Source organism: Arctopsyche grandis, chromosome 7 (assembly GCF_051622035.1).
Source record: "Arctopsyche grandis isolate Sample6627 chromosome 7, ASM5162203v2, whole genome shotgun sequence".
In the NCBI taxonomy this organism is placed as follows: Eukaryota; Metazoa; Arthropoda; class Insecta; order Trichoptera; family Hydropsychidae; genus Arctopsyche; species Arctopsyche grandis.
The window spans coordinates 12,407,818-12,432,111 of NC_135361.1; the positions used below are offsets into that span (position 1 = coordinate 12,407,818).

The following is a 24,294-nucleotide window of genomic DNA, read 5'->3' on the forward strand; positions in this document are numbered from 1 at the left end:
AATATGGATTCGGTCAGACCACCCACCCCCCGTGAATCGGGAGACAAAGAGAAAAATCCCCGTCACACAGGTGAAATTTATTCGGCAACGTGAAATATATAGACACGTGTCTTCCCGCCGAGCACAAAAGAGACCCTGCCCGACTCGCATAAATACGATAAATCATGGACCAAATCACGCGCCCATTCTGAAAGTCGTCCACTCGAATAGACATCGGATTATTTTCCACCCCAACCACCCATCACCATCCCTTAACTTCGCCAAAGAAATGTAAAAACGCGGCGTGAAGATTTTTATTGCAATCGATACGCCTACACCTACTCAAATGCGAGATATCAACGAAGATAGAATATTCACGATTAATAAAAGTGCAACGCAATATACTTACATAATAAAAAATACTGTATGTATGTATTCTAATAAATTATATTTTTAACCTTTTGGCGAACGCTTGAAGATGAGTTTAAAATGGTTTCATTATAGTTTGATGAAATTTGCATTATTAAACACAATACTGATAGAAATTTCAACATAGAACTATGTTAATAAATTTTAACATAGAACGTTGTTAATAAATTTTAACATAGAACGCCTTTAAATTAGTCGCTTTAAATTCGAGATCATCCCTTGAATAGCAATAGTTCTGCTCGGTAATAATACTGATTAGTTGGTGACTTACTGTTACTACGCAGAATTGTATCAAAGCTATGCGACAAATGTATGAAACTTTGTATGAAGTTCCGTAATATACGAATCTATTGTTAATTCCAATGATGTTCACATTTATGCAGTTCTACATTGTTAGTATCTCAATAGCATAGCAGGGTTATTCGTCGAGGTCCTGGTATTTTTGCTTTATTTTTAATGTACTCAAAGCAATGCATTAATGTTACATGAATCCGTGTCAGTAATTATATTTCGTATTGTGGAAGATATGAATGTGACGGCGTCAGATGCACACAATCGTGAGTGCTTTTATTTTAACTTCGTGATTTTAATAATAATATATTGCTGTCGGTTCCCTCATCACTGAGGATCGTGACTATGATGTGCGGTCAACCAGCTGCCTCCATTCAGTTCTAAATTCGGCCAGGCGAAGACTTGCTACCGTGGAAGCGCCCGTCGCTGCAGATACTTGGTCAGTCCAGCGTGCGGGGGATCTGCCTCTGGCTCTTCTGCCTTCGACGCTACCAACCACAACCAACCGCTCCAGGCTCTCCTCACCTCTTCGTGCAATGTGGCCGAAGAACTGCAATATACGTTTCAGGCATATTGTTGACAATCTATCCTTGATTTTCAATTCTTCAAGAATAGACACATTCGTGCGTTTGTCGGTCCAAGGCACGCGCAGTAGCCGTCTCCAGGACCACATCTCGAAGGCATCGATTCTCCGTCTATCCGCCGCCTTCATGGTCCACGTCTCGACACCATAAAGGCAGACAGAAAAAACGAGACTCTTCACGAGACGGATTTTGACAGCAGTTGTAATGGCTCTATTCTTCCAAATCTTCGTTAGTTGTGACATTGCCGATTTTGCTAATGTAATCCGGCGCCGTATTTCCAATTCGCTGCCGCCGTTGTTAGATATGAGTGACCCCAGATAGACAAAATTATCAACCACATCTATACCGTTTAAAGCTGAGTTGTTGTTTTGCAGCTGTTGGTGACGGTCAATTATCATAATTTTTGTTTTGGGGCGGTTTATCTGGAGGCCAAGCACATTACTCTCTGTCTCAACACGACGGATCAGTTCGGCCATTTCTTCATGATTATTAGCTATGAGCGTTGTGTCATCCGCATACCGAAGATTGGATAGTTTTTTTCCACCAATGGACACTCCACCCTTCCAACCATCCAGTGCTCTACGCATTATATACTCTCCATATATATTAAATAGGTCTGGAGATAATATACACCCTTGCCTTACTCCACGTTGTACTCGAAAAATTGTCGAATTTAGCGAATTGATTCGAACTACTGCATTGTTATCATTATACAAGTTATGTATTATCTTTACAAGATGCATGGGGACTCCCATGTCCAGTAGAACTTTCCACAGATAGTCCCAGTTCACAAAGTCAAAAGCTTTTTTATAGTCTATAAAACAAAGAACGGCTGGAGTTTGAAACTCCCGACATTTTTCAATGAGTTGACGTATATTCAGTATTTGTTCCCTCGTCCCTTTGCCTTTTACAAACCCTGCTTGTTCGTTCGGTATTTGCCATCCAAGGTAACTGCTCAAACGATCTTTAATTATATACAGCAATACTTTACTAGAGTGCGATATTAAGGCTAAGGTCCTGTAATTCTCGCATTTTTTTGTAGATCCTTTCTTGTGTAAGGGAATGAATATTGAATTGACCCAATCTTTCGGCCATACTCCGTTTACCCAGATCTTGTTGCACATATTACATAGCGCCTTTATCGCAGTTTCACCAAGCTCTTTCAGAAGTTCAGCTTGTATACCATCGCTGCCAGGAGACTTTTTACATTTCAGTTTCTTTATGGCATTTACAACTTCAGATGTCAAGATGTCAGGCTCCCTGACATCATCAATTAGGGAAACAATTGAGGTCGACGAACTACCACTGTACAATTCCGAACAGTATTCTTTCCATCGGTTGAGTATCACATCAATATCTGTAAGCGTGTTTCCAAATTGATCATCTATTGTCCAAGTTTTGGGTGAAAATTTTTGAGTGACGATTTTTACTTTGTGAAAAATATCCCTTGCCTGATTCTTTAATGCGTGTTTTTCTATCTCCTCACATATGTCATTTATATATTTAGCTTTATCCCGCCTACAACTCCTTTGAATATCTTTATGTAATATTGCATACCTTTCAAGATATTCTGTCGATGTTATGCCAGTTTGTTTAAGTCTTTTACGTTCTTTTATCTTAACCCAAGTTGAATCAGAGATAAAAGACTTACGATGTTCATTTTGCGGTGTTTGATGTTTTCTGGCATACCGAATTATGAGATCTTTAAAAATTTTCCAAGACTCTTCTACATCTACATTAGGATTTATTTGGAATTCTGCATCTTTTTCTCTGATTACATTGCCAAAATTAATTACATCATCATTGGTGAGTTTAATTGCTTTATTTTGATGTCTTTTAATCATTTTCAATTTCAGTCGAAATTTAGCAACAAGTAAGTTATGGTCCGATCCGCAATCTGCACCTGGATATGTTTTGACGTTATGTATCGATGATTTCCATCTAGAATTTATTAATACATAATCGATTTGGTTGCGGTGACGATCCCCAGGAGATATCCAAGTGTACAATCGCCTAGGATGATGTTGAAACCAAGTATTCATAATGGACATTTTATTTTCAATGCAGAAACTTATAAGTTTCTCTCCTCTCTCATTTTGAATACCCAATCCATATTTACCTACTATGTTATCAATGTTGCTATTATTACCGACTTTGGCATTAAAATCACCAAGAATGATGGTCATTTCTTTGTTTGAGATATTTGACAATGTATCGAGTAGTGAAGCATAGAACGCATTTATTTTAATATCTTCGGCATCTGCAGTAGGAGCATATATTTGAAGGATGTTTAGTTTATACGGATGCGTGTTGAGTTTTAAGTGTATAAGTCTGTCACTTATGGGGTTGTAGCCAATTAGTGCACTGGTTAATTTAGATGCTAAGATCACCGCGACACCGCTATGTGACGAATCTTGGTTACCAGAAAAATATATCGTATTTCCATTTGAGGTTTTATAATGGCCGTTGTTCTTCCAGTGCGTTTCCGAGATTCCGAGTATATCTAGCCCATGACTGTACATCTCTTTCTCAACAACCAGTGTTTTCCCAGGATTCAGGAGTCCTCTAACGTTCCAAGTACCTATTTTGGATTTGTTCCGTAAAGTTTCTCCAGTCGCATATTTTCCACATGATGCCTGGTGAGTCACATGCATGTGGCCAGTAGCCAATTTCACACCGTGAGACCTGGAACCTCGAAGGCGCCGGGTGTCAGCCGGAGAGTCAGACTTCTTCACACTTTTATTTTTGTACATCATAGTTATCTTGGGAGAATACTGCAGTGGATTCCCACTTCCTTCTACAGCGCAGTAAATGTTTTGACATCTTATACTGGCAGAGCTGCTGCCCACTACCAGGGATTTATTATAGAGTTTCCTTCTCTGTCAAAGATGATACGGTACCTTTGAAAACCGGGTTGTGCTTTTGTTAAGCGGCGGCACTTACTCGCCGCTGACCTGAGACCGTCATAGTGTTGTGTGACATTTTATAGAGTGAAACTTACCACGGATTCACTCATCACCACTCTTATCTCAGCGCTCCTTGTCCAGGACCACCATGTCGCCATGGCAGTTGACTGCAAGAGTCGTTCCCCTATTTGCAACTTGGGGACCTGAGCGGTTGCATGGAGCTCTGCTCTGAGCTTATTAATTACTCCGTGCGGACGGACGTGTGTTTCCATTTATGATATATTTACATATATAGACAGTTTATTCACAATCATAATATTTATGAAATTAGTACCAAACAATAACGTTAACGTTGAGTACAAGTATCCAATATCAAATATTAAATTATCAAAACTAAATATTAAATAATTCAACACTCAATATTAAATAATCAATTATGAAATAATTCAACACTCAACATTAAATAATCAATTATGAAATAATTCAACATTAAATATCAAACCATTCACTCAATATTAAATATGAAATAATTCAACGTTAAATATTATCAATACTATCATTAATAAATCAATCGACGTTAATAGTAAATTATTATCAAAAGAAATGTGATCGAAATTATGTGGGTAATTATGTAAATATGAAAATATTATAAATTTAAATTCCATTTAAAAAATATGAAATCAAGCATAGGTAATGATTCTGAATATGTACTAACTTGCGAGGCGCCAGAAGAGCTACATACTCATCCCAGCACCTCCTCTTTAGCTCCAATTTAACACAAAATTCTACATACTTATCGGGAACAACACACAAACACACGTCCGCACCGAGCTCGCTCAACCCGCGAAAAAAAAATAATAATAGGAAACTCGAATAGCCCAAAAATTAATTAGAATACAGTGGAGGGATGGAATAGAGTGAAATATACCCTGTCGTTTTTAATAAAATTTAAATCACAATAGAATAATTGGTAGTAGAATAATCGACCACTTTAAGTGGTAGGTACAATTAGTAGTATATCATATTTTGGGGTGGTTCAATTCTACCTGACAGTGAAAAATACATATTTTTTTAGCTAAAAGTCGATTGATCAAGATGTCAAGGAAAACTTGCAATGCACTAGAAACTCTAGATATTTTCCCAGAATAAGCTTAGTCGCTTCCGGTTAGCGGCAATGTGCCAAATCCCAATAAATCCCAAAGCCAAAAGTCGACTGAGACATACTATGTTAGTATTACTAACCCAAAATGCACGCTCTACATACACATAAAGTCGATTAATCTGCACACATCAAACTTTCATCCCACATGCTATATAAATTATACATAAGTCAAGTTGATCGCAGCTAATTTTCTATTGTAAAGTTTTAATACGACACGTCAATACATCATGGAGCGAACAGTTTCCACTCAATTTCCGCCACTTTAGCATCCGTTTTTTGGGCTTTGCATCTTCGCAAATTTATCAATCATCTCTTGAGCTAAGAGACGTGCTCATTTTAGATGCGAGACCTTTGTTTGGAAGGGCTACACACACATATGCGAGATCAATCGCGCGACAAAAGACCCAACGGTGTAAGGGGTGGCTCGGATGAATGCATAATGTATCCAAACACACGTATAATGCATATATCATTTCTGGCGAATGGGAAACTTTTGATGAAATTTTTTTAGAAAATGTGTACAAACGAGGATGTGGATAGATAGCAGGTAGACAAACATTTTTCTTGCTGAATGTCAAACATGCGAATAAACGTCCGGAGTGACGTTAATCCGAAAGGTTCACAATTTGTATGGGGAAAAGACGTGTCCGGCGAAAGCGACCAACTGTCATTGCGGATTTTGCACGTCTGTTAAAAGGTATCGGGCTTATTCTTTATATTCAAGGTGGTAAAAGGCCGTTGCGATAAAACACAATTTGGCGAAAATGTCACTCGATCTAGCCGCTGTGAAGTATTAAGGCATGGCTGCATTTTATTGACAGCCTGAATCTTCGGCCGATTTCGAGTCAGCGTTTCTCAAGGTGGGGTTCGTGACATCAATTCTCGACCGTGTTTGTTGCTCAACGCTCCCTAGGTAAGTTTATTGCTAAATATTTTTCATTTTCTCTATAATATTGCCTATTTATATAGAATTTATGTAAATAGGCAATCAAAATATTTATACAAACTAGTATATATGTATATTAGGCGGAGCGAAAACTGCAAATTTTTAATTTTCATCGATATACCTAGTGTTAAGCTTTCGTCATATTATTGGAACGTTAAATAAAAATAATCATTCATTTTAAACAATGACCGATTTTTGTGCCGATTTGGTACCTTCAATCAATCGATTTATCTCATATATCGCTTTTTTTGAGAATAGGTAGTCGAATTTTATATTATGTAAAAAAAATACGCTAAATATTTACCTTTTAAAGTTTATTTGGGTTGATTATGATAAATTTGACTGATTAACGTAAATCCAAAGTCGCCATTTCGCTCAAAAGTCCCTATACAAAGCGTACCGTGCAATCAATGGGTGTTTGTATGGGAAGCATTATTTTCATCGATAAATCGATTGATTGAAGTGCCTTCAATCAATCGATTTATCTCATATATCGCTTTTTTTGAGAATAGGTAGTCGAATTTTATATTATGTAAAAAAAATACGCTAAATATTTACCTTTTAAAGTTTATTTGGGTTGATTATGATAAATTTGACTGATTAACGTAAATCCAAAGTCGCCATTTCGCTCAAAAGTCCCTATACAAAGCGTACCGTGCAATCAATGGGTGTTTGTATGGGAAGCATTATTTTCATCGATAAATCGATTGATTGAAGTGCCTTCAATCAATCGATTTATCTCATATATCGCTTTTTTTGAGAATAGGTAGTCGAATTTTATATTATGTAAAAAAAATACGCTAAATATTTACCTTTTAAAGTTTATTTGGGTTGATTATGATAAATTTGACTGATTAACGTAAATCCAAAGTCGCCATTTCGCTCAAAAGTCCCTATACAAAGCGTACCGTGCAATCAATGGGTGTTTGTATGGGAAGCATTATTTTCATCGATAAATCGATTGATTGAAGTGCCTTCAATCAATCGATTTATCTCATATATCGCTTTTTTTGAGAATAGGTAGTCGAATTTTATATTATGTAAAAAAAATACGCTAAATATTTACCTTTTAAAGTTTATTTGGGTTGATTATGATAAATTTGACTGATTAACGTAAATCCAAAGTCGCCATTTCGCTCAAAAGTCCCTATACAAAGCGTACCGTGCAATCAATGGGTGTTTGTATGGGAAGCATTATTTTCATCGATAAATCGATTGATTGAAGTGCCTTCAATCAATCGATTTATCTCATATATCGCTTTTTTTGAGAATAGGTAGTCGAATTTTATATTATGTAAAAAAAATACGCTAAATATTTACCTTTTAAAGTTTATTTGGGTTGATTATGATAAATTTGACTGATTAACGTAAATCCAAAGTCGCCATTTCGCTCAAAAGTCCCTATACAAAGCGTACCGTGCAATCAATGGGTGTTTGTATGGGAAGCATTATTTTCATCGATAAATCGATTGATTGAAGTGCCTTCAATCAATCGATTTATCTCATATATCGCTTTTTTTGAGAATAGGTAGTCGAATTTTATATTATGTAAAAAAAATACGCTAAATATTTACCTTTTAAAGTTTATTTGGGTTGATTATGATAAATTTGACTGATAAACGTAAATCCAAAGTCCCCATTTCGCTCATAAGTCCCTATACAAAGCGTACCGTGCAATCAATGGGTGTTTGTATGGGAAGCATTATTTTCAGAAAATCATAATTTTTTTAATGTTCCCGTGATTATTTTGAAAATATAAGTAGTTGATAGCTTGCTTTAGGAAATACCTTTAATCAGAACCTAGAAGATGCCAAAATAAATAAGGAGTTTATGAAATATAAGGAGGCCATTTAAATGAAATATAAATAACCTGTTTCTGACTTGGAAATATAAATGACCTGTTTTGACGTCGAACATGACGTTTTTGGATTGATTGTTTGAAGGAACAGGACATTGTATAAAATCAATGAAATTTTTTATTTAACGTTGCCTTGATACGACAAAGATTTTCCACTGGGTCCATAGATGAAAATCTAAGCTTTGCGATTTTCGCTCTGACCTAATGTACATATGTATTATATCTATGTACATACAAATTTAAATTCAATTTTATTATGAACTTGAGAAGTTTTAGATTGAAAGCAATTTCATACATTATAACATCATCTTGATTTAATAAAAACATACGGATTACTTGTCTAACTAATTTCTTTTGGAAATTAGGTTTTCAGTCCCTTTCCAAATGTTTATTTTTGTCACAGATATCATCATTGGTTTGTTTATTCGTACATACATATGTTTCATTATAATTAACAACAGTTTAGATTTTTACGGTCATTTGGTGGACTTCATACAAAATTCCATACTTTATCGTATAAATACTGTGGATTGATTATACGTTACCAGGCCAACCGATTATTTCTTACAATACGCCATTCTCGCTCTACTAAAATAAACATTGTTATACAAGAAAAAATCTTGAAGTTATTGTGATTTAAAAGTATATATGTATATATGTATATTTGTACATATTTCAAGTCACAGTCTCGTTAACATGTACTAGTACGACCAGACATACAAACATACAGCCGTTTGGCTTAGTGGTAGCGTATATATTTAGCACCACTGAGGTCAAAGGTTCGAGTCCTCGCCATCTGCTGGTTAGATTTGGGGGTTTTGTGACTCCAAATCGATCGTTTCTCTATCAGAGTTTGCCAATTTTATCTGATCATTGCTGAAACGGTTCCTGAAAATTGGTATTAGATCTAATCCTGTTGTCACAAAATCTGCCTGTGTATAATTTGTAATAATTATACATAGTAATCTGAAATCTATAGATATCTCTATAGACATCTCTATAATTTCGTATTTATTATATGTATAAAAATTGTATACAAAAAAAATCTAAAAAATAACCCATAGATGTCTCTATGATTATTATTTCTGATTTATTTTATATGATATAAATTCTGATTGTATATGTATGTATGTATTACTGTATTTCTGATTTCTGATTGTTTATGTATTCTGTATTTCGTTAACGTACACCCGTCGCATTGGAGCAAATCTGTAATGGCGAGTGTATATTGATTTGTAACAATAAAAATAAAAATAAATTAAATAAAATACGTATGTACATATACGTTTGAAAAAAAAAACTTGAAAAATTCTGCAATAAATCCTTCAACATACATAGATACATTCATCGCTCAGAGCTCTTACCCACGAAGGGTGATGTGTATACGTTATTCAGAGTGAGAGTTTTGGAAGCATTGGTAACACTTTCATATAAGAACGAGTCTCGACGACAACAACTAGAAAGTAGGGGAGGTTGAACATCCAACTTGAATATTTCATACGTTGCAACAAGCAGTGGCACTCGTCAAGGACTCCACAGTGCCAACTGGATTATTCAGAAGGTGTGTATTCTACCGTTTATCTCCGAGGGTGGATGCCTTGCGATGGGTGGGGATAGAAAGAGTGGAGAGAGAGAGGAAAAAATGTACCCGGGGTCCCCGCAGTGTTCCTTTCCCTGTGCGGGTGTCATCATTGGATAAGGACTGTAAATCACTCAAAAAAATGCCTCCAACTCACCCCTGTACAAAGGAAAAGTTCTGCGGTTGACTACCGAATCTACCATTAAATATATTTCGTGCATGTGCCGACTGGGGGGTGGAGAGGTTCAAGTGTTGAAGGCGGATACGCAAAAAAAAGTAAATACAGTATATGTATGTATATGTTGGCATATTAAGCTCAAGATCTAGAGGGCTCATTATTGTGAGAAAATTCAAAATTGAATTTATAGAAAAATATGTATATTTATTAAACACATTCATATATGTATGTATGTCTGTATAAGCGATCAAATAAAAAAATACATTTTTATCATAATTCAGATTTGAATTCAAACCACAACATCAAATAAAATGTGAATAATTTGGTCGTTACATAAAAAATCAATACGAATCCCTACCAAATGTTTATTTTTCGATAAAATATATGTATATAACTTATTCTAGTAATATCATATATTCCAATTAGTATTTTAAAATAAGTTCAGCATCATAATGAAATGTTAAGATATTTCATTATGATAATAAACTATAAGGTAATTTAAATATTTTAAAACGAAATTAGTAATAATCTATAGGTGGGATCTTAGATACAAAATTTGAAAATACAAATCAAAACCGTTTGACGGGATTTTTTTATATTATGCTTCGAGAAATCAGTTTGAATTTTATTTAGATATATGTAGATAAATTAAATAAAATAATTTTATAGACCGTGTATGACTTACTTATATGTATGTACATACACTTGTTTTCAATCTGAAAACTTCTATATGATAACCGTGACCTCGACAGGATAATAACAAAGGGTATGTGCGACATAAATGGCACTGGAGAAATAAAAACATCCCCTTGCTAATAGATTGCAAATACACTATGAAATGTTTTATTATTCAACGTTTGTTGGGTCAGCGGATGAGATATAACCCTTCGGAGTCGGCGTGACCCGGAACCCTTGTATCGGGGGGCGTTTCCCTACTATTATTTTCGTGGAAAAGGCCTAAAAGCCTCGTATTTTAACGGGGACATTTCCATTATGATCATGGACAGATTTTCACATTCACCAGCAACCCGTACCTTCCATGCGAAAACCGTCTCTCCCTCTTCGCTTGTTTGTTCCTAAGCCCAAGTTTCGTTATTTAACAGACGAGGAATAATAATTTACAAGCGGGGGCTGAAAGGGTTGGAGCGCCAGTCTAATATGCTAGAAGAGAAAAAATTCAGACTCATTCGAGTCGAAAAAATATATAGTCGAAATCTTCTTCCTTCTCTTTCACGTGTCGCCGTATTCAAATCCTGGAAAATCCACAGGGCGTTTTCGGGAGCCAAGATGAATGGTTAAACTGTCATTTTTTTTCGCATTTTCACTATTGCACGCACAACGTGAAAATCGGATAATCCGCCTGCGAATAATCGGCAGAGCGTTGAAGATAATTTTTATCATTTTTCCCCCCCGGTTCACTTTTTTTTTGGTTTTTTCGGTTCCGACGGATTTAACCCAAGTGTGAATGATGTATGAACTCCCCTACTGAATATTTTCAACGTATATGTAAATACGCGTATTGTTCAAATTTCGACTACGCATTTCGAAAAATAGAATGCCTACTTTTTGTGCGCATATCAATTCAACCATACATTTTAAATAATTTATTCATAACATATTTTATTGTATCGGATTTCAAAAGAGCGGTTCAAACGTTTTTGAATCGTAAAGCCGCAGAAAAAAATAAATAACAAAACAAGGTGAACAAGTGAAACCCATATATATTATTTCTTAACTATCAGGTATCATTTTCGGGAGTTTGTATGGTCACGCGATTTTATACCCAACTTTTTCATGCTAAAGGTTTTTCCTTGAGGGCGATATACATATAAAATTTCCTACACGATTCTAGCATGATCAGCCAGAAAATTGCTCAAAATGGCACGTACACTATGAAAGGTTGCTTTTGAATAATAAAACAAAAAAAAGCACAAACAAATCAATCTATGTAATTTCTTCATACGTTTTACGTCGTATACGTTAAAGAAAATCGATGAAATTCTCATTTGAAGCAAATAAAAATTTATTTTCCGAAAAAACGACTTCAAAACTTGTACAGGCAATTTAAAAAATAAGTCGAAAACGTTCAATTCGTTTAAAATTCTAAGGAAAAAAGCCGATTTATAAAATTTATCACGATTCCAATCGCATTAACTGGCGATGGGTTATATCGAGCGTTAACGAGATAAAAACGCCATTTTGTAATATAAGGATAAATAATTTCGTTAACGTTGTATACTAAAACAAAGACGAATTGTTTTTAAATATTATCAGAATACAAAAAAATATTTCGAAAAAAAATAACAGTGGGATATAGAATATGTACCTACATACGAGTATATACACACATACATAGGTATAGCACGCTTAGCGAAAGACCTTCAAGTTTTAATAATTTAAGAATCTGTTGGAATAAAGTTTAAAGTGAAATTAAAGCAGTCATATCTTTTCAGAATTTATTAATTTCACCCGACTCGATTTTTATAGGATTCCATCACATAAATGAATCTTCTTTCATTTCATCCAACGGTCGTAAAAATACAAGTCCTTGAAAACTTTATATGTTTCCCACGAGTATCAAATATGCAACATTAAAAAAAAATAATAAAAAAAACGTCAACCGTAAAATGATAAAATTCTTACTAAGAAAGTGCGTAGATGAAAATGTAACCGTATACGTACGCGCAATTACGAGTGTGATTTCGAAGCTTTATTAAATTACTCGCCGTAGAAAGGTGGGACATTTGTCTCAGTAGGTGGGTGGAAGGTTTAAGGTTTTACTCGTAAATATTTAGGACCGAATTGGGGTTAGGGGGTGGTCGGGCGGAAATATTAAAGGGGAAAAAGGGGGTGGTGTGAGCCCTTTGGCCACACGTCGGCGGCGCGTAAACCCGAACGGGTTGTAATAAAATTTAACGACACCCCCGCCCGATCCGGCCCCTTATGCCGATCCAGCCCCGTATATCTAAATTATTAGTTACCGACTACTTAGGCCGTGGCCCCCCATAAGTAAGGCCCTGGGATCTAAGTCGCGCTAGATGCGGAAAAAATACGGACAATGAACGGGACTATCGAAAAAAAGCCGTTCATACTGAGTGAGTGCTTAGTTTTATTTATTTCCTACTTAAAATTGTAATATTCATTTTAGAAAGAATGCTTAAAATACGTTGGTGCTTTTGGTCAATTGGTTGGTGTAGAGTCTACACCAACACTTATTTACTGTCTACACTGTAGACAGTAAATAAGGTTAAGCTCTACCATTGCATCAACAATATTGAAATTGGGCATTCATATAGAGATTTGCCGGCAAACAAATATTCCTTGTTGAATCTGACTATGACATTTATCATTTATTTAATTTTAAAGTTGCCTTTAAACTTGACTTACTTTCATACAGTATGAGATTAAAAAGTATGAATCTCTCCACATTGGAGATGGGAAGAATGAGAGGCGATGTAATCGATGCTTACGTAATTATAAATAACCATTACAATTGTCTAATGATTAACTTCTTAACTTTTAACAAGCACAATCATCTTTCAAACCCAAAAAGAGTCCTTTTTTTTCGAATAGAGAAGTTATAAAATATGAGTATTCGACAAAACTTAGTCTTTCAATTGGTAAAATATTCAGTAGCTTATACATACATTCATGGATCGATTTTATGTTTTCCAAAATGATTAAGATTTTTTGCTTTAGCATTTTACGCAGAAACATTCAATTTTATGTTTCTTACCGTCATAAACATTGAACCCTTTCCGTTCGAATGATACCTCCAAAGTTAGCTCAAACATTCAAATGTTAGAGACATGACATAAAAAAAAAACAAATTCGTTTTCCAAAAGCGCAAATATGTAGGCAACTAAAGCAAATAAATATGACAAATCCAAAAGGTTTTTCCAAGCCAACCGATTCAAGTCGGTCGACGGAATTTTTGCTCACAGTGACCATGCTTTATGCGTTCAACAATGGCACCTGCAGTAAAACTAGAGTGCATATATGCTATAGCCGAGCCACTGAAACTTCTGGATTTCATACATTTCGGAAGCTCTTACCGTTTCCTAGCATTTCGTTGACTCATTGTCGGCGACTCTTAAACTTTATTGTAAAAATATTTAACAGGAAAAATTCCACTCTTTATAAAATATAAAATAATCCCTTATATAACAAATACATATACACACGTACACATTTGAATAACCAACCCATGATCGTCGTGATAAAAGCCTCCCATAATATCTTCCATATTAAATATATTTTGCATTCCATAAAGTTCAAACATATTTTTTATCTATGCAGCGTCTAATTTAAACACACCAACTTATAGTGAAACACATCGAATTGATTTGAACATTTTATTTGTCCATCTTTGATATATGCATTATGACCGTTTGGTATGTCCCCCAAGAACCCTATCTAAAATTCGCATATTTTTTCCATTATCATCATTTCAAACATATTTTAATGCTTCCATCAAAGCTTCTTTTAATATTACTCAAATAATTTACTAAATAATTGAACATACAAATAAATTGAGATATTTATGTTTGTGTTCGGTGTTTGTGTTTATGTTAAGCACCGAAAGTTTACCGAGTTTGATCCCGTGCTAATCTTTAATGCTGCTGGTCAGACTTGGATATTTGTGACTCCAAGTCGATTGTTTCCTATCAGAGTTTTCCAATTTATCGTTTTTCATTGTTGAAACGGTTCCCCCATCAAATTGGCAATAGCCTTCCCACCCACTATTTCACCACTATCTGAATTTGATTTATGTACAACAGTAAAAATGCATGTACAAGTCTTAATCCATAGATGCCTCTATGAATTAATTCATTAATTAATTAATTGTTAATTTTGTGTTCTTCAGCATCTCGAAATTTAGCGATTTTGGTAATAAAAAATGCTGCAATGTTTGTACTTGGCTACGAAGACGCATTGGGGTTTACCTGTAAGGTTTTCCTGAGATATATTTATGTAAATAAATAAACAAAAAACGCATATGATTTTAAGCAAACTTAATATGTATATAATTTTTGTTAATAATAAGCAAAACATGGTTTCTACAATATGTATTTATTTATTTGAGAATACTTGGGAAAGGTGGCATATTCGATGTACCCAAACGGTTTGTTCATACATACATTTATACAAAAATAGAAATATCTCGTAAGATAAAAAACAAAGAAATATAAATAACTTAAAATAGAGGAAAACAAAACGAACAATTAAAAAAAAGAAAATATAAAAGATAATCTGTAAAAAAGGAGTAACTCCATACAAAAACCCATTTATTATCATTATCAAGTTTATTTTTATCAACGTTGCAGTCACTAGAAGTTACTAATTCATTGGATAGGCTTTTCCAAATTTTTACCATTCTATTTGAAAATAAGGATTCTCTAATCATTTTGAAGTAAATATCTTTTTGAAGTTTGAGAGACCTCTCATAAGGAGGTTAATCATATAACAATTGTAATGATTATATATAATTTTAAATTTGACCACCTCTCATTCCTCGTCATTTTTTTCATTTTTCAAGTGGAAAGTTAATTTTTTCAATCTCATATCATATGAAAGTGGTGTAATATTTGTAATAAAATTTCACAAAAGAGTGAATTTTACAAAATGATAGGTGTGGTTATTGACTTTTGAAATTTGAGGCTTGCAAAATTGTATACATGATAGTATCATAATAAAATTACATCAACATTATCTATTGCTCACTATTGCGTTAAAACTTGAAAGCTTCGCTTTCAAAGCAAACAACGAAGGTTTTGATTACAAATGGGAAGCGAACATTTTAGAATCTGCACGCAGTAAGCTATCGTATATCGCACTACACAATAAGTGTAAAAATAATGTTTTAGTGTAAAAAGAAGCTTTTTAATGTGTTATATACATACATATGTATATACATTGTGTCTCAAATTCTCACACAATCGAGTAAAATGAAACATTCAAAGCAACAGCTTGCCATAAATCTCACACCCTTCACAGATTTCTCCAAACTTGCATTCGTTATGACCGTTAAATCATACACGCGCACCGCACTCCGCACTTAAATCCCTTAAGTCTCGAGGGTTAAATACCCCCCCCCCGCCACTACTTAAACCGACACGCGAAAATTTTACGATTGGGGTATGTAGAGATGCGCTTTTAACCCTTCGAAGCTGGTAATATCGTTTAAATGTATTATACGTGTATGGAAAGTCGGTGTGATATTTCGGTTAGTGGGATAACGCGTCCAACGACCGTTTCCCGAGAGATCTTCACGTACGGGCGTAACGTTAACGTAACGTAACGTAACTTCTTGGACACGTAAGTGGGATACCGTTGTGACTCTATGGAATGAAATATTTGAACATTTCTGCAACTAGAATGGGGTACTTATCGTATGCGCCAAAAGCACGTAACGTTTTATCCGTATTTTAAAATTATTTTATATTTTTATAAGACACGTACAAATGCATTTGAATTTAAGAATTGCGTCACCATGCCATGTAATTTAAAACATTTCTAATACATCTAGATTTTTGAGATTTTAATTCCGTTATGCCTAAGAAGCTGACATTGTATTAAGACACAAAATGTGATAATGTAAAATAGTACCTTTTATTATGCCCTATAATTATGAATTTTCTGAAAACTCTCTATGTGAGTTCACGGATTTTTCGTAGAGTAGTGTTAAAAATAATTGGTTTTGTAAAGTTAACTTAACTTCTAAACCTCTCTATCAATTAAATTGATTATAAAGCTTTTTTATAGTTGTCTTCAACCACAGATTTGTCAGATCAGTGTTTTTCTAATTGTGATGATTCAATTTTGTATAAAATTTATGTAAATTTCAATCTATTATCAACGATGTCTATCTTATAGATCATTATGCTAAGAATTCGAATTAAAGATTTAATTTGATAACTACATATGCCCGTCGATTTATTTCAAAATCTAAATAAATTTCGATAATCTAAAAAAAACAGTCAATTCCGATATCTGAGGATTTGAAATCATTTCTTATTATTATTTTAGAATATTATCGATAAATTCCTTAGAAAAAATCAAGCTTTAAACCATAGAAATAAATGGGTCTAAGTGACGAGCCAGAATGTTAAATTACAGAAAACACAAATATCGGAAGGCAAAGATCGAAAATCGAAAGATCTTAAGTCGAAAGATCAAAAAAAAGGGTGCATGGTAAATGGTACATATTCACTTAATTTGCGCGAGCAGGGTATAACAGGAACAAGAGGAACAGGCTTTTCCTCCCGTATTCTGCGCGCGCACATTAACCTGTTCCTGTTCCTCTTGTTCCTGCTGTATCCTGCTCGCGCAAATTAAGTGAGTATGTACCGTTTACCATGAACACTTTTATTTTGATCTTTCGACTTAAGATCTTTCGATTTTCGATTTTTGCCTTCCGATATTTGCGTTTTCTGTAATTTAACATTCTGGCTCGTCACGGAGACCGGAAATAAATATGTATATTCTTAAAAATTTATTTGTCGATATTTTGGATAAAAATATATTATATATGATGTCTATGAATGGAAGTTTGAAACTAAATCTTCAATTTTTTTTTTTGCATGAAGTTGGAGGATTCTGAAAACACACACGCTATATGAATGAAATTTTATTAATAAAAACACAGGGTTTCGGTCCAAAGTGAGTTACGATATATTTAATATATTTTGAACTTATATATTGGATAATTCCAAAAGTTCAATCATTCTAAATATATACATATTATGGATAAAATAAGTGTGCTTAGAAAAATTGACAAGGAAAAATTCAGAAAATTGTACATGAATTTGAAGTCAGGCGAATTTACTTTCCGTAAATTCATCAATCGATCAATGCATTTGTGGATATTCGAGTGAATTAATAGATCCTTATTTCGTTTCCAAATAAAGTTTTATAATGAAATTATCTATTATCTTACGGGTAGTTTTAATGATTTATTATTCTATATTTATGTACAGACTCCTATCCAAATGAAGTTTCGTTCGTGAGTACTGAACTAAGCGCGATGGCTGTTTTAAATATTAATAAGCGAGGTTATTTATATATTAACGTTTGTAATATAACGGCGCGTTAAGCGAATCGTCAATAATTAAAAGACAAGGTGTACGAAAAGCGACCGCGCCCGCACAAAGGAGCAAGTTTTCGTCTCGAGACTTTCCCCGCAAGAGAAAATTATTTCCCATCAGAGTTTCCCTCATAATGTCTGTCATTATACTTCGACCGTCCTTTCCTCTTAAAATATTGCGTAGGGTTCGTTCGCGGATATTCCTTTTGGGCCAAACTCGTTGGGATGGGACAGGGAAAGAGAACGAGAAACGTCCTTGGAGAGTATCAAAAGTCACATCCCGGAAATATATTCTAATTCAAATGTACTTGCGTGCGTATAGGCCGAGGCTTAAACACTCCGTTTCGACTCTACACGGTTTAAATTTAACCGGTACGCTTAAGATAAATACATCAGATTCAAAATTTAAATAATATAAAACCTTTTAAAACATACATATTCTGCGTACTAATTATATAAAACTCCTTTGGTGAAATTTTCGATATTTTGTTTCTAAGAAGCTTTGATGTTTACTTTTTAATTTTTAAAATCCATATACAGTCATAAAAGTCTATAGGTTCATAGGTATTTATTTCATAATCCATTGATGAAATTAAGGATGAGAATTAGTCGCAGATATTATTTTTTTTATTTTCGTCATCGAATGTATTTATAATTAATACGTATTTTAAAATATTTATAATTAATATATGTATATTCATAGATCAGTTGTTAATCTTAATGTTAGGCTTAATTTATTCATTTGGTAATGCTTTCATATTTGATGATACCTCAAGTAGGGATTTCGATGCCGGTACTATTGGAGCTATTTATATCAGCTTTTGTTCAAAATCCAGCCTTTAGTTCTACCGGTAGTATGAAATAGACTATTGGTAGTACCGAAATATAATAATTTCAATCTTATGCTAGTTTATTTGTTTTGAATTGAGAAGTATGTAAAGTTGTGTCGAATAGTTTGTATAGATTAGTTGAAGAATAGGTCAACACTCAACATTATTTTTGAAATGCTATTCAAAGGAGCCGCTAAGTGTAAAGAAAAGTATCGTACTTATTTAAAACTGAGATTACAAAATATATATTGATTTATAACTGACTTTTAACAATATAAAGGCATTCCGATTTTTTTCGCAAACCTATTTTTTTTAATCGACGATTACACTGAGCAACAAAAAACAACGTTTTTTCTTACTTTTAGAGCGGACTTTAATCAATCTTTACTAAATTTAACCCATTAAATTCGAATATGACAATGGTTTTTATTGGTTTCTTCTTTTTTATGAGATATGAGCGTTTAAAAGAAATTCGCAAATTTTTGGGCCAAAGGTGAATATTGTTATCAATTGTCAGGTGTTTTTTGACATTTATTTTGATTGTATAATAAATTATCTAGCGAATTTCAAAAGAAGTTGGTGAGGACTTACAATGGAATTTATTACAATTTATTTATTTTATTTTATTTTTTATTTTAATCGAATATGTACATACATATATACACTGGCCTTCACAGATCACTCTAAAGCGACGAGTGTACTAATAGAGATACAATACAATCAATACAAGCATTTATACAATATACTAGTGGGCACCGAACCGTTACCACTCAAATTTATTTGAATATTCATTTTTTAATTAAATTTAACGTCACGGATTCTACGAACCAAAACATACATACAATACAAAATCTCTTTCGAAGTTATATATTAGCTATATTTTACTCGAATTGTACCTGTTGATATCGCTCCGCTGCAAATCGCTGCAAAACACGCGGCTGCTTGCTCATTTAGATTTCGGTATTTTTTTATCTCAACGAAATTCGCGACTGTTTGACCGCATGTTCACTCGAACTTGTATCGATGTCGAACGTATGGATGTCTCTTTCGCACGCATACATGTATTATGCCGCGAGTACTGCTCGCACTTATGCGATCTCTATGTCAGATTCCCAATACACCTATCCACTCGTCTTGTATTCCTGATACTTTTGTCTCGACTTTTGCCTTTTTAAACTTGCCAGAAAGATCCAACTTAATTTTAATAATTGCCAATCATCAATGCACATCGAAATGTCATTTGCGCTACCCGATGAATATCTTGTCTTTCGTACATGCTTAAATTAAAACAGTCGTGAATTTCGTCGAGACGTCAAATACCGAAATCGAAATGAGCATGCAGCCACGTCGTTTGCAGCGATTTGTAGCAAACCCGTTGATATATGGACGTCGAAGAAAAGAGAAATAATATAAACATGTACGGTCATAAAATCTGGGTTTACGGATGGGTACAAATGTGCATGTGGACCCTCGTCTGAATCGTACAAAATATTTTTACTTGATAAAATCGTACAAAAATTACACTGTTCGACAAATGACGACTTTTTTTTGGTTCAGAGACGAGATATGAATTTTATTATAGATCTTTGCCCAGTGAACACGAATCTGTTAATAAAAAAAGTTGATTGGCTTTAGATTCGGAGATATATGTGATTTTTAAACCGCGCGATTTTTCTATATCTTGGTGTTCAGTCGATGTCTCAAAATCTATCAGTTTTCGGTTCAAAATGAATATTGGAATCTATAGTCGGGTATTTTATCTTTCATTTGTAGTACTTTTCAGCTTTCAAATATCTCTAAGTAGTCTTCCAGTTCAATTCAAAAGTCAAAAGTAAGTATTTTCACTAAGGATTTTTTCTCACTGTTAATACTATTTTATATTATATAGCCAGCAGCATAGCTCGGTTGTTAAGCTTCTGCTTAGCGTCAAGAAGGCGCCGGGTTCAATCCCTGAATGAAAATGAATTTTTCAGAGTATGCTGTTGGTCAGACCTGAATTTGTGCTCCAGGTTGATCGTTTCCTATCAGAGTTTGCCAATTTTCTCTGATTGTTGAAATGGTTTCCGGAAAAAAATTGGCTAAAAATCCATCCTACCTACTATGTCACCACAATTTGAAGTTTGATTGATGTGCAATAAAATGTATGTACAATTCATAGATGTCTCGTTAATTTGCGAGTTTTTCAGTGTCTCGCAATTCAACGACATGTAATAAAAATTTGTATTTGTAATTGTAATTTGTAATTGGCCAGGAAGGCGCATTGGGATTTACCTGTAAGGCCTTCCTGGTATATATGTAAATAAATAAATAAATAAATATTGAGTATTTTCTATTGAACCGTGTTTATTGGGATAGTTTTCTGGCCACACTAATTTTTGTTTGAGTTTAAAAGGGTTAATTGGAAGTGTGCTCAATTTTAAATCGGCAAAATTGCGAGCTAAAAGCTCGTACTAGTATTTACTCGTATTTAAACGAATCTGAATTGAATTAATAGGGATAATATATTAAATTGTCTTTATATGAGAATTAAATAAAATTCCACTTTGATAACTGGCTTACCTCGATAAAATAAACGAGCCAATCAAATTTTTTTATTGCGTGATTCGTGTTTACTGGGCATAGATCTATAAGAAAAGTCATATCTCGTCTCTGAACCATTTTTGGTGTCGAACAGTATTATAAATTTAATTTATATGTATATATTGTATGTAAGTACTTACGAGAGCAATATCTGGGTTCGTCGCTCTTGTCTCCGCAGTTATCTTCACCGTCGCAAAACTTGTCCAAAGCTATACATTGTCCAGTGTCGCAGTAGAACTCGCTCTGACGACAGGGCTGTTCGCCCCCGGCGACTCCGCCCCCCAACACCATCAGCATCGCCAAAGCCCAACACCATCGCGAAGAGTCGCACTCCAGCGACATCATCGTGCCCCACACTGTACTCTGTATATTCGCGTTTCTTACGCGCGAAATCCAATCATCTCAATTGATTTTATTATTATTGCACTGAACTAAAGTTACAATTATCTTCATCATCGCAATCAGCATCGTCGATCGAATATTTTTAAACTCACAGCCCTACTTCTATTGATGAATACTATCGTAAACTATGTGACACAACCGTCTGCTTATAACTATCGATATCATTCTGCGCTATTGTACGATGGGAAATTGACAAAGCTTTTCTGTGCCATATTGGAATCTGAAACAAAACAAAAAATTAATACAGAGTTCATTTTCATAAAATCTTAATATAAATTGCATAAGATTGAGCTCTTGTACTTTTTTATTTTAATTTATATTTTCCCATGATGCCATTACGGGTTGCTCTAAGCGTCATCTATGTTGTTAAGCTTGAATTTGGAATCATGTTCAAATGTGGTGACATAGTGGGCAAGATGTTTTTTGCCAATGATGTGGAATCGTTTCAACAATGAAATGAGATAAATTGGCAAACTCTCAAATACTTAAGTCTGACCAGCAGCACTACAGAAATACTTTCGAAAATCAGTCGAGGTCAATCCAGGGACTTAAACTGGAAACCCCTCGGTGGTTAGCATTAACACAACTACCGAACTTTACTGCTGGCTATAATCTCGTTAAACCCTGTATCTCTATGTGCATAGTTTATTATAGCAATTCTATATTATGTACAGAATATATTATTTAGTTAATACATATGTCTAAATTTATTATTTAATACTCGTACATGCGATTTTATATTAAATTATATTTTAGATCAACAAATATGTTTTTTATAATAAACCTTGACTTGTGTAATATTTCTGAATCGTTTTGCAGAGATGAAATAAATTCTTATAATATTGAAAATATGTAAATTTTTCATAATATTCATATGTTTGCATGATATGTAGTACCCATAGACATCGTATTTACGACCTCATTTTTTACTGGAGTTTGTGTTCTCAAACCCTTCAAATGCACAAATTCAGCAAAAAGCTAGGCGCTCGCAAGATGCGACCTCCTTTCATATTACAAAAGACGAAGGAATATGAAAAAAATAAAATATATATAAAATAAGCGAATCGGCAACGGCACGCGGGAGAGAAGAAAAAAATGAAATGTAAAATAAAATACAAACACAACACACAAACACGGCACAACCTGTCAGTTTCAAATGTTTCTAGTTCGAGCCAAATTCTCCCCCCCCCCCGCCACCCCTTACACAACCCTCACCCCATACTCCCCCGCGAAATGAAACACCCACAAAAGAAAACGCAAAGTCTCCTACGGATTATTGTTATTTCGCCGGCGAGTGAGAGATATTTGAGAGAGAGGCGAAAACGAAGAAGGAACCCAGGGCAGCCGAAAGGAAAAAATATAGAAAAAACCACGAAGAAGTAAATCCGCCGTGAGAATTTTCCTTTCTTTTCTCGCTCTCGACCCGCTTTTCCGCCCCTCTCCTATACCCCGCATGTTACACTCGGTTTTCCCGCAAACTTTTCCCTCGGGGCGGGCGGGTTCAATATGAAAACGAGAGAAAAGCCTTTAACACGGGGAAGCGGGAAGGCCGAGATCTCCTCTCTTGTGTTTGCAGGCCCTGCTTTTGATATATCGAAAAGAGATTCTTTCGCGATGTTCGCCAAGACCTCACACAGAATAATATATGACGACAAAACGGCGGACGCGTTTAGTTTCCGAAACCGAATTTGCAAATCAAATACATTTTCCCAAGACTTCGAGGCGGAGGGAGAGTCGCGAACACACGATCACTCCTATACAACATAAATTCCAACATAGAACACTTTGTCTTTATACAACATTCAAATCCACTCAACCGAAAGAATTGTATAGATATGACAACTTCAATTCACTCTAGAGAGAAAACTCTGCACATATTGCAAAAAAACAAATATGATTTCCAATTAGATATATTCACTAAATGCTTTATATAAAGCTTTTAATAAATAAGCGATACATTTTACATACGTTCACGTATGTAGAATTTTTAAATTGAAATATCTGGTAGTTCTAAGTTTAATATTCATTTAAAAGAAAGACAAAGACTTAAAACGCCATTGTTACACAACAAAAACATCATAATAAACACTACAGTATTAATAAAAACGTTACACATTTAAGCGCGCCCGTAGGTACATACATACATACATATATTAATATATCATTGCTAATTAGCAGTCGCGTGTTCACGATACGAGATCACTTCTGAATAATTACGTCGGCGATTTATGCATGAAATATTTTCTTCAGGTGTCGAACAATAATAATAAAAGCTTTATCGTTACCCTTTGAATTCAAATTACGCACGCACGAAAAAATCGCATAATAATACGAATAATCGACTCCATATAACAACACGTCACACGTGCTCATAATATGAATAACAAAACAGCAGCGATAACAATACAATAACGAAATTTCTTTATAACCAACGAACCGTCGATATCCAAATGGTGAAGTTCTTTAATCAAATTTTGAATAAAA

The 24,294-nt window shown here is 34.4% G+C and overlaps 1 protein-coding gene across 1 annotated transcript in view; it reads right to left on the reverse strand.

Moving 5' to 3' along the window:
• The window catches only part of LOC143914059 (uncharacterized), a 211,921-nt gene extending 190,168 nt beyond the window's left edge, over positions 1-21,753 (reverse strand). The window contains exon 1 of the mRNA XM_077434149.1: positions 21,549-21,753. Coding sequence (XP_077290275.1) covers positions 21,549-21,753 — 205 coding nt within the window. The remainder of the gene's footprint in view (positions 1-21,548) is intronic.
• Positions 21,754-24,294: the final 2,541 nt, after the last annotated feature.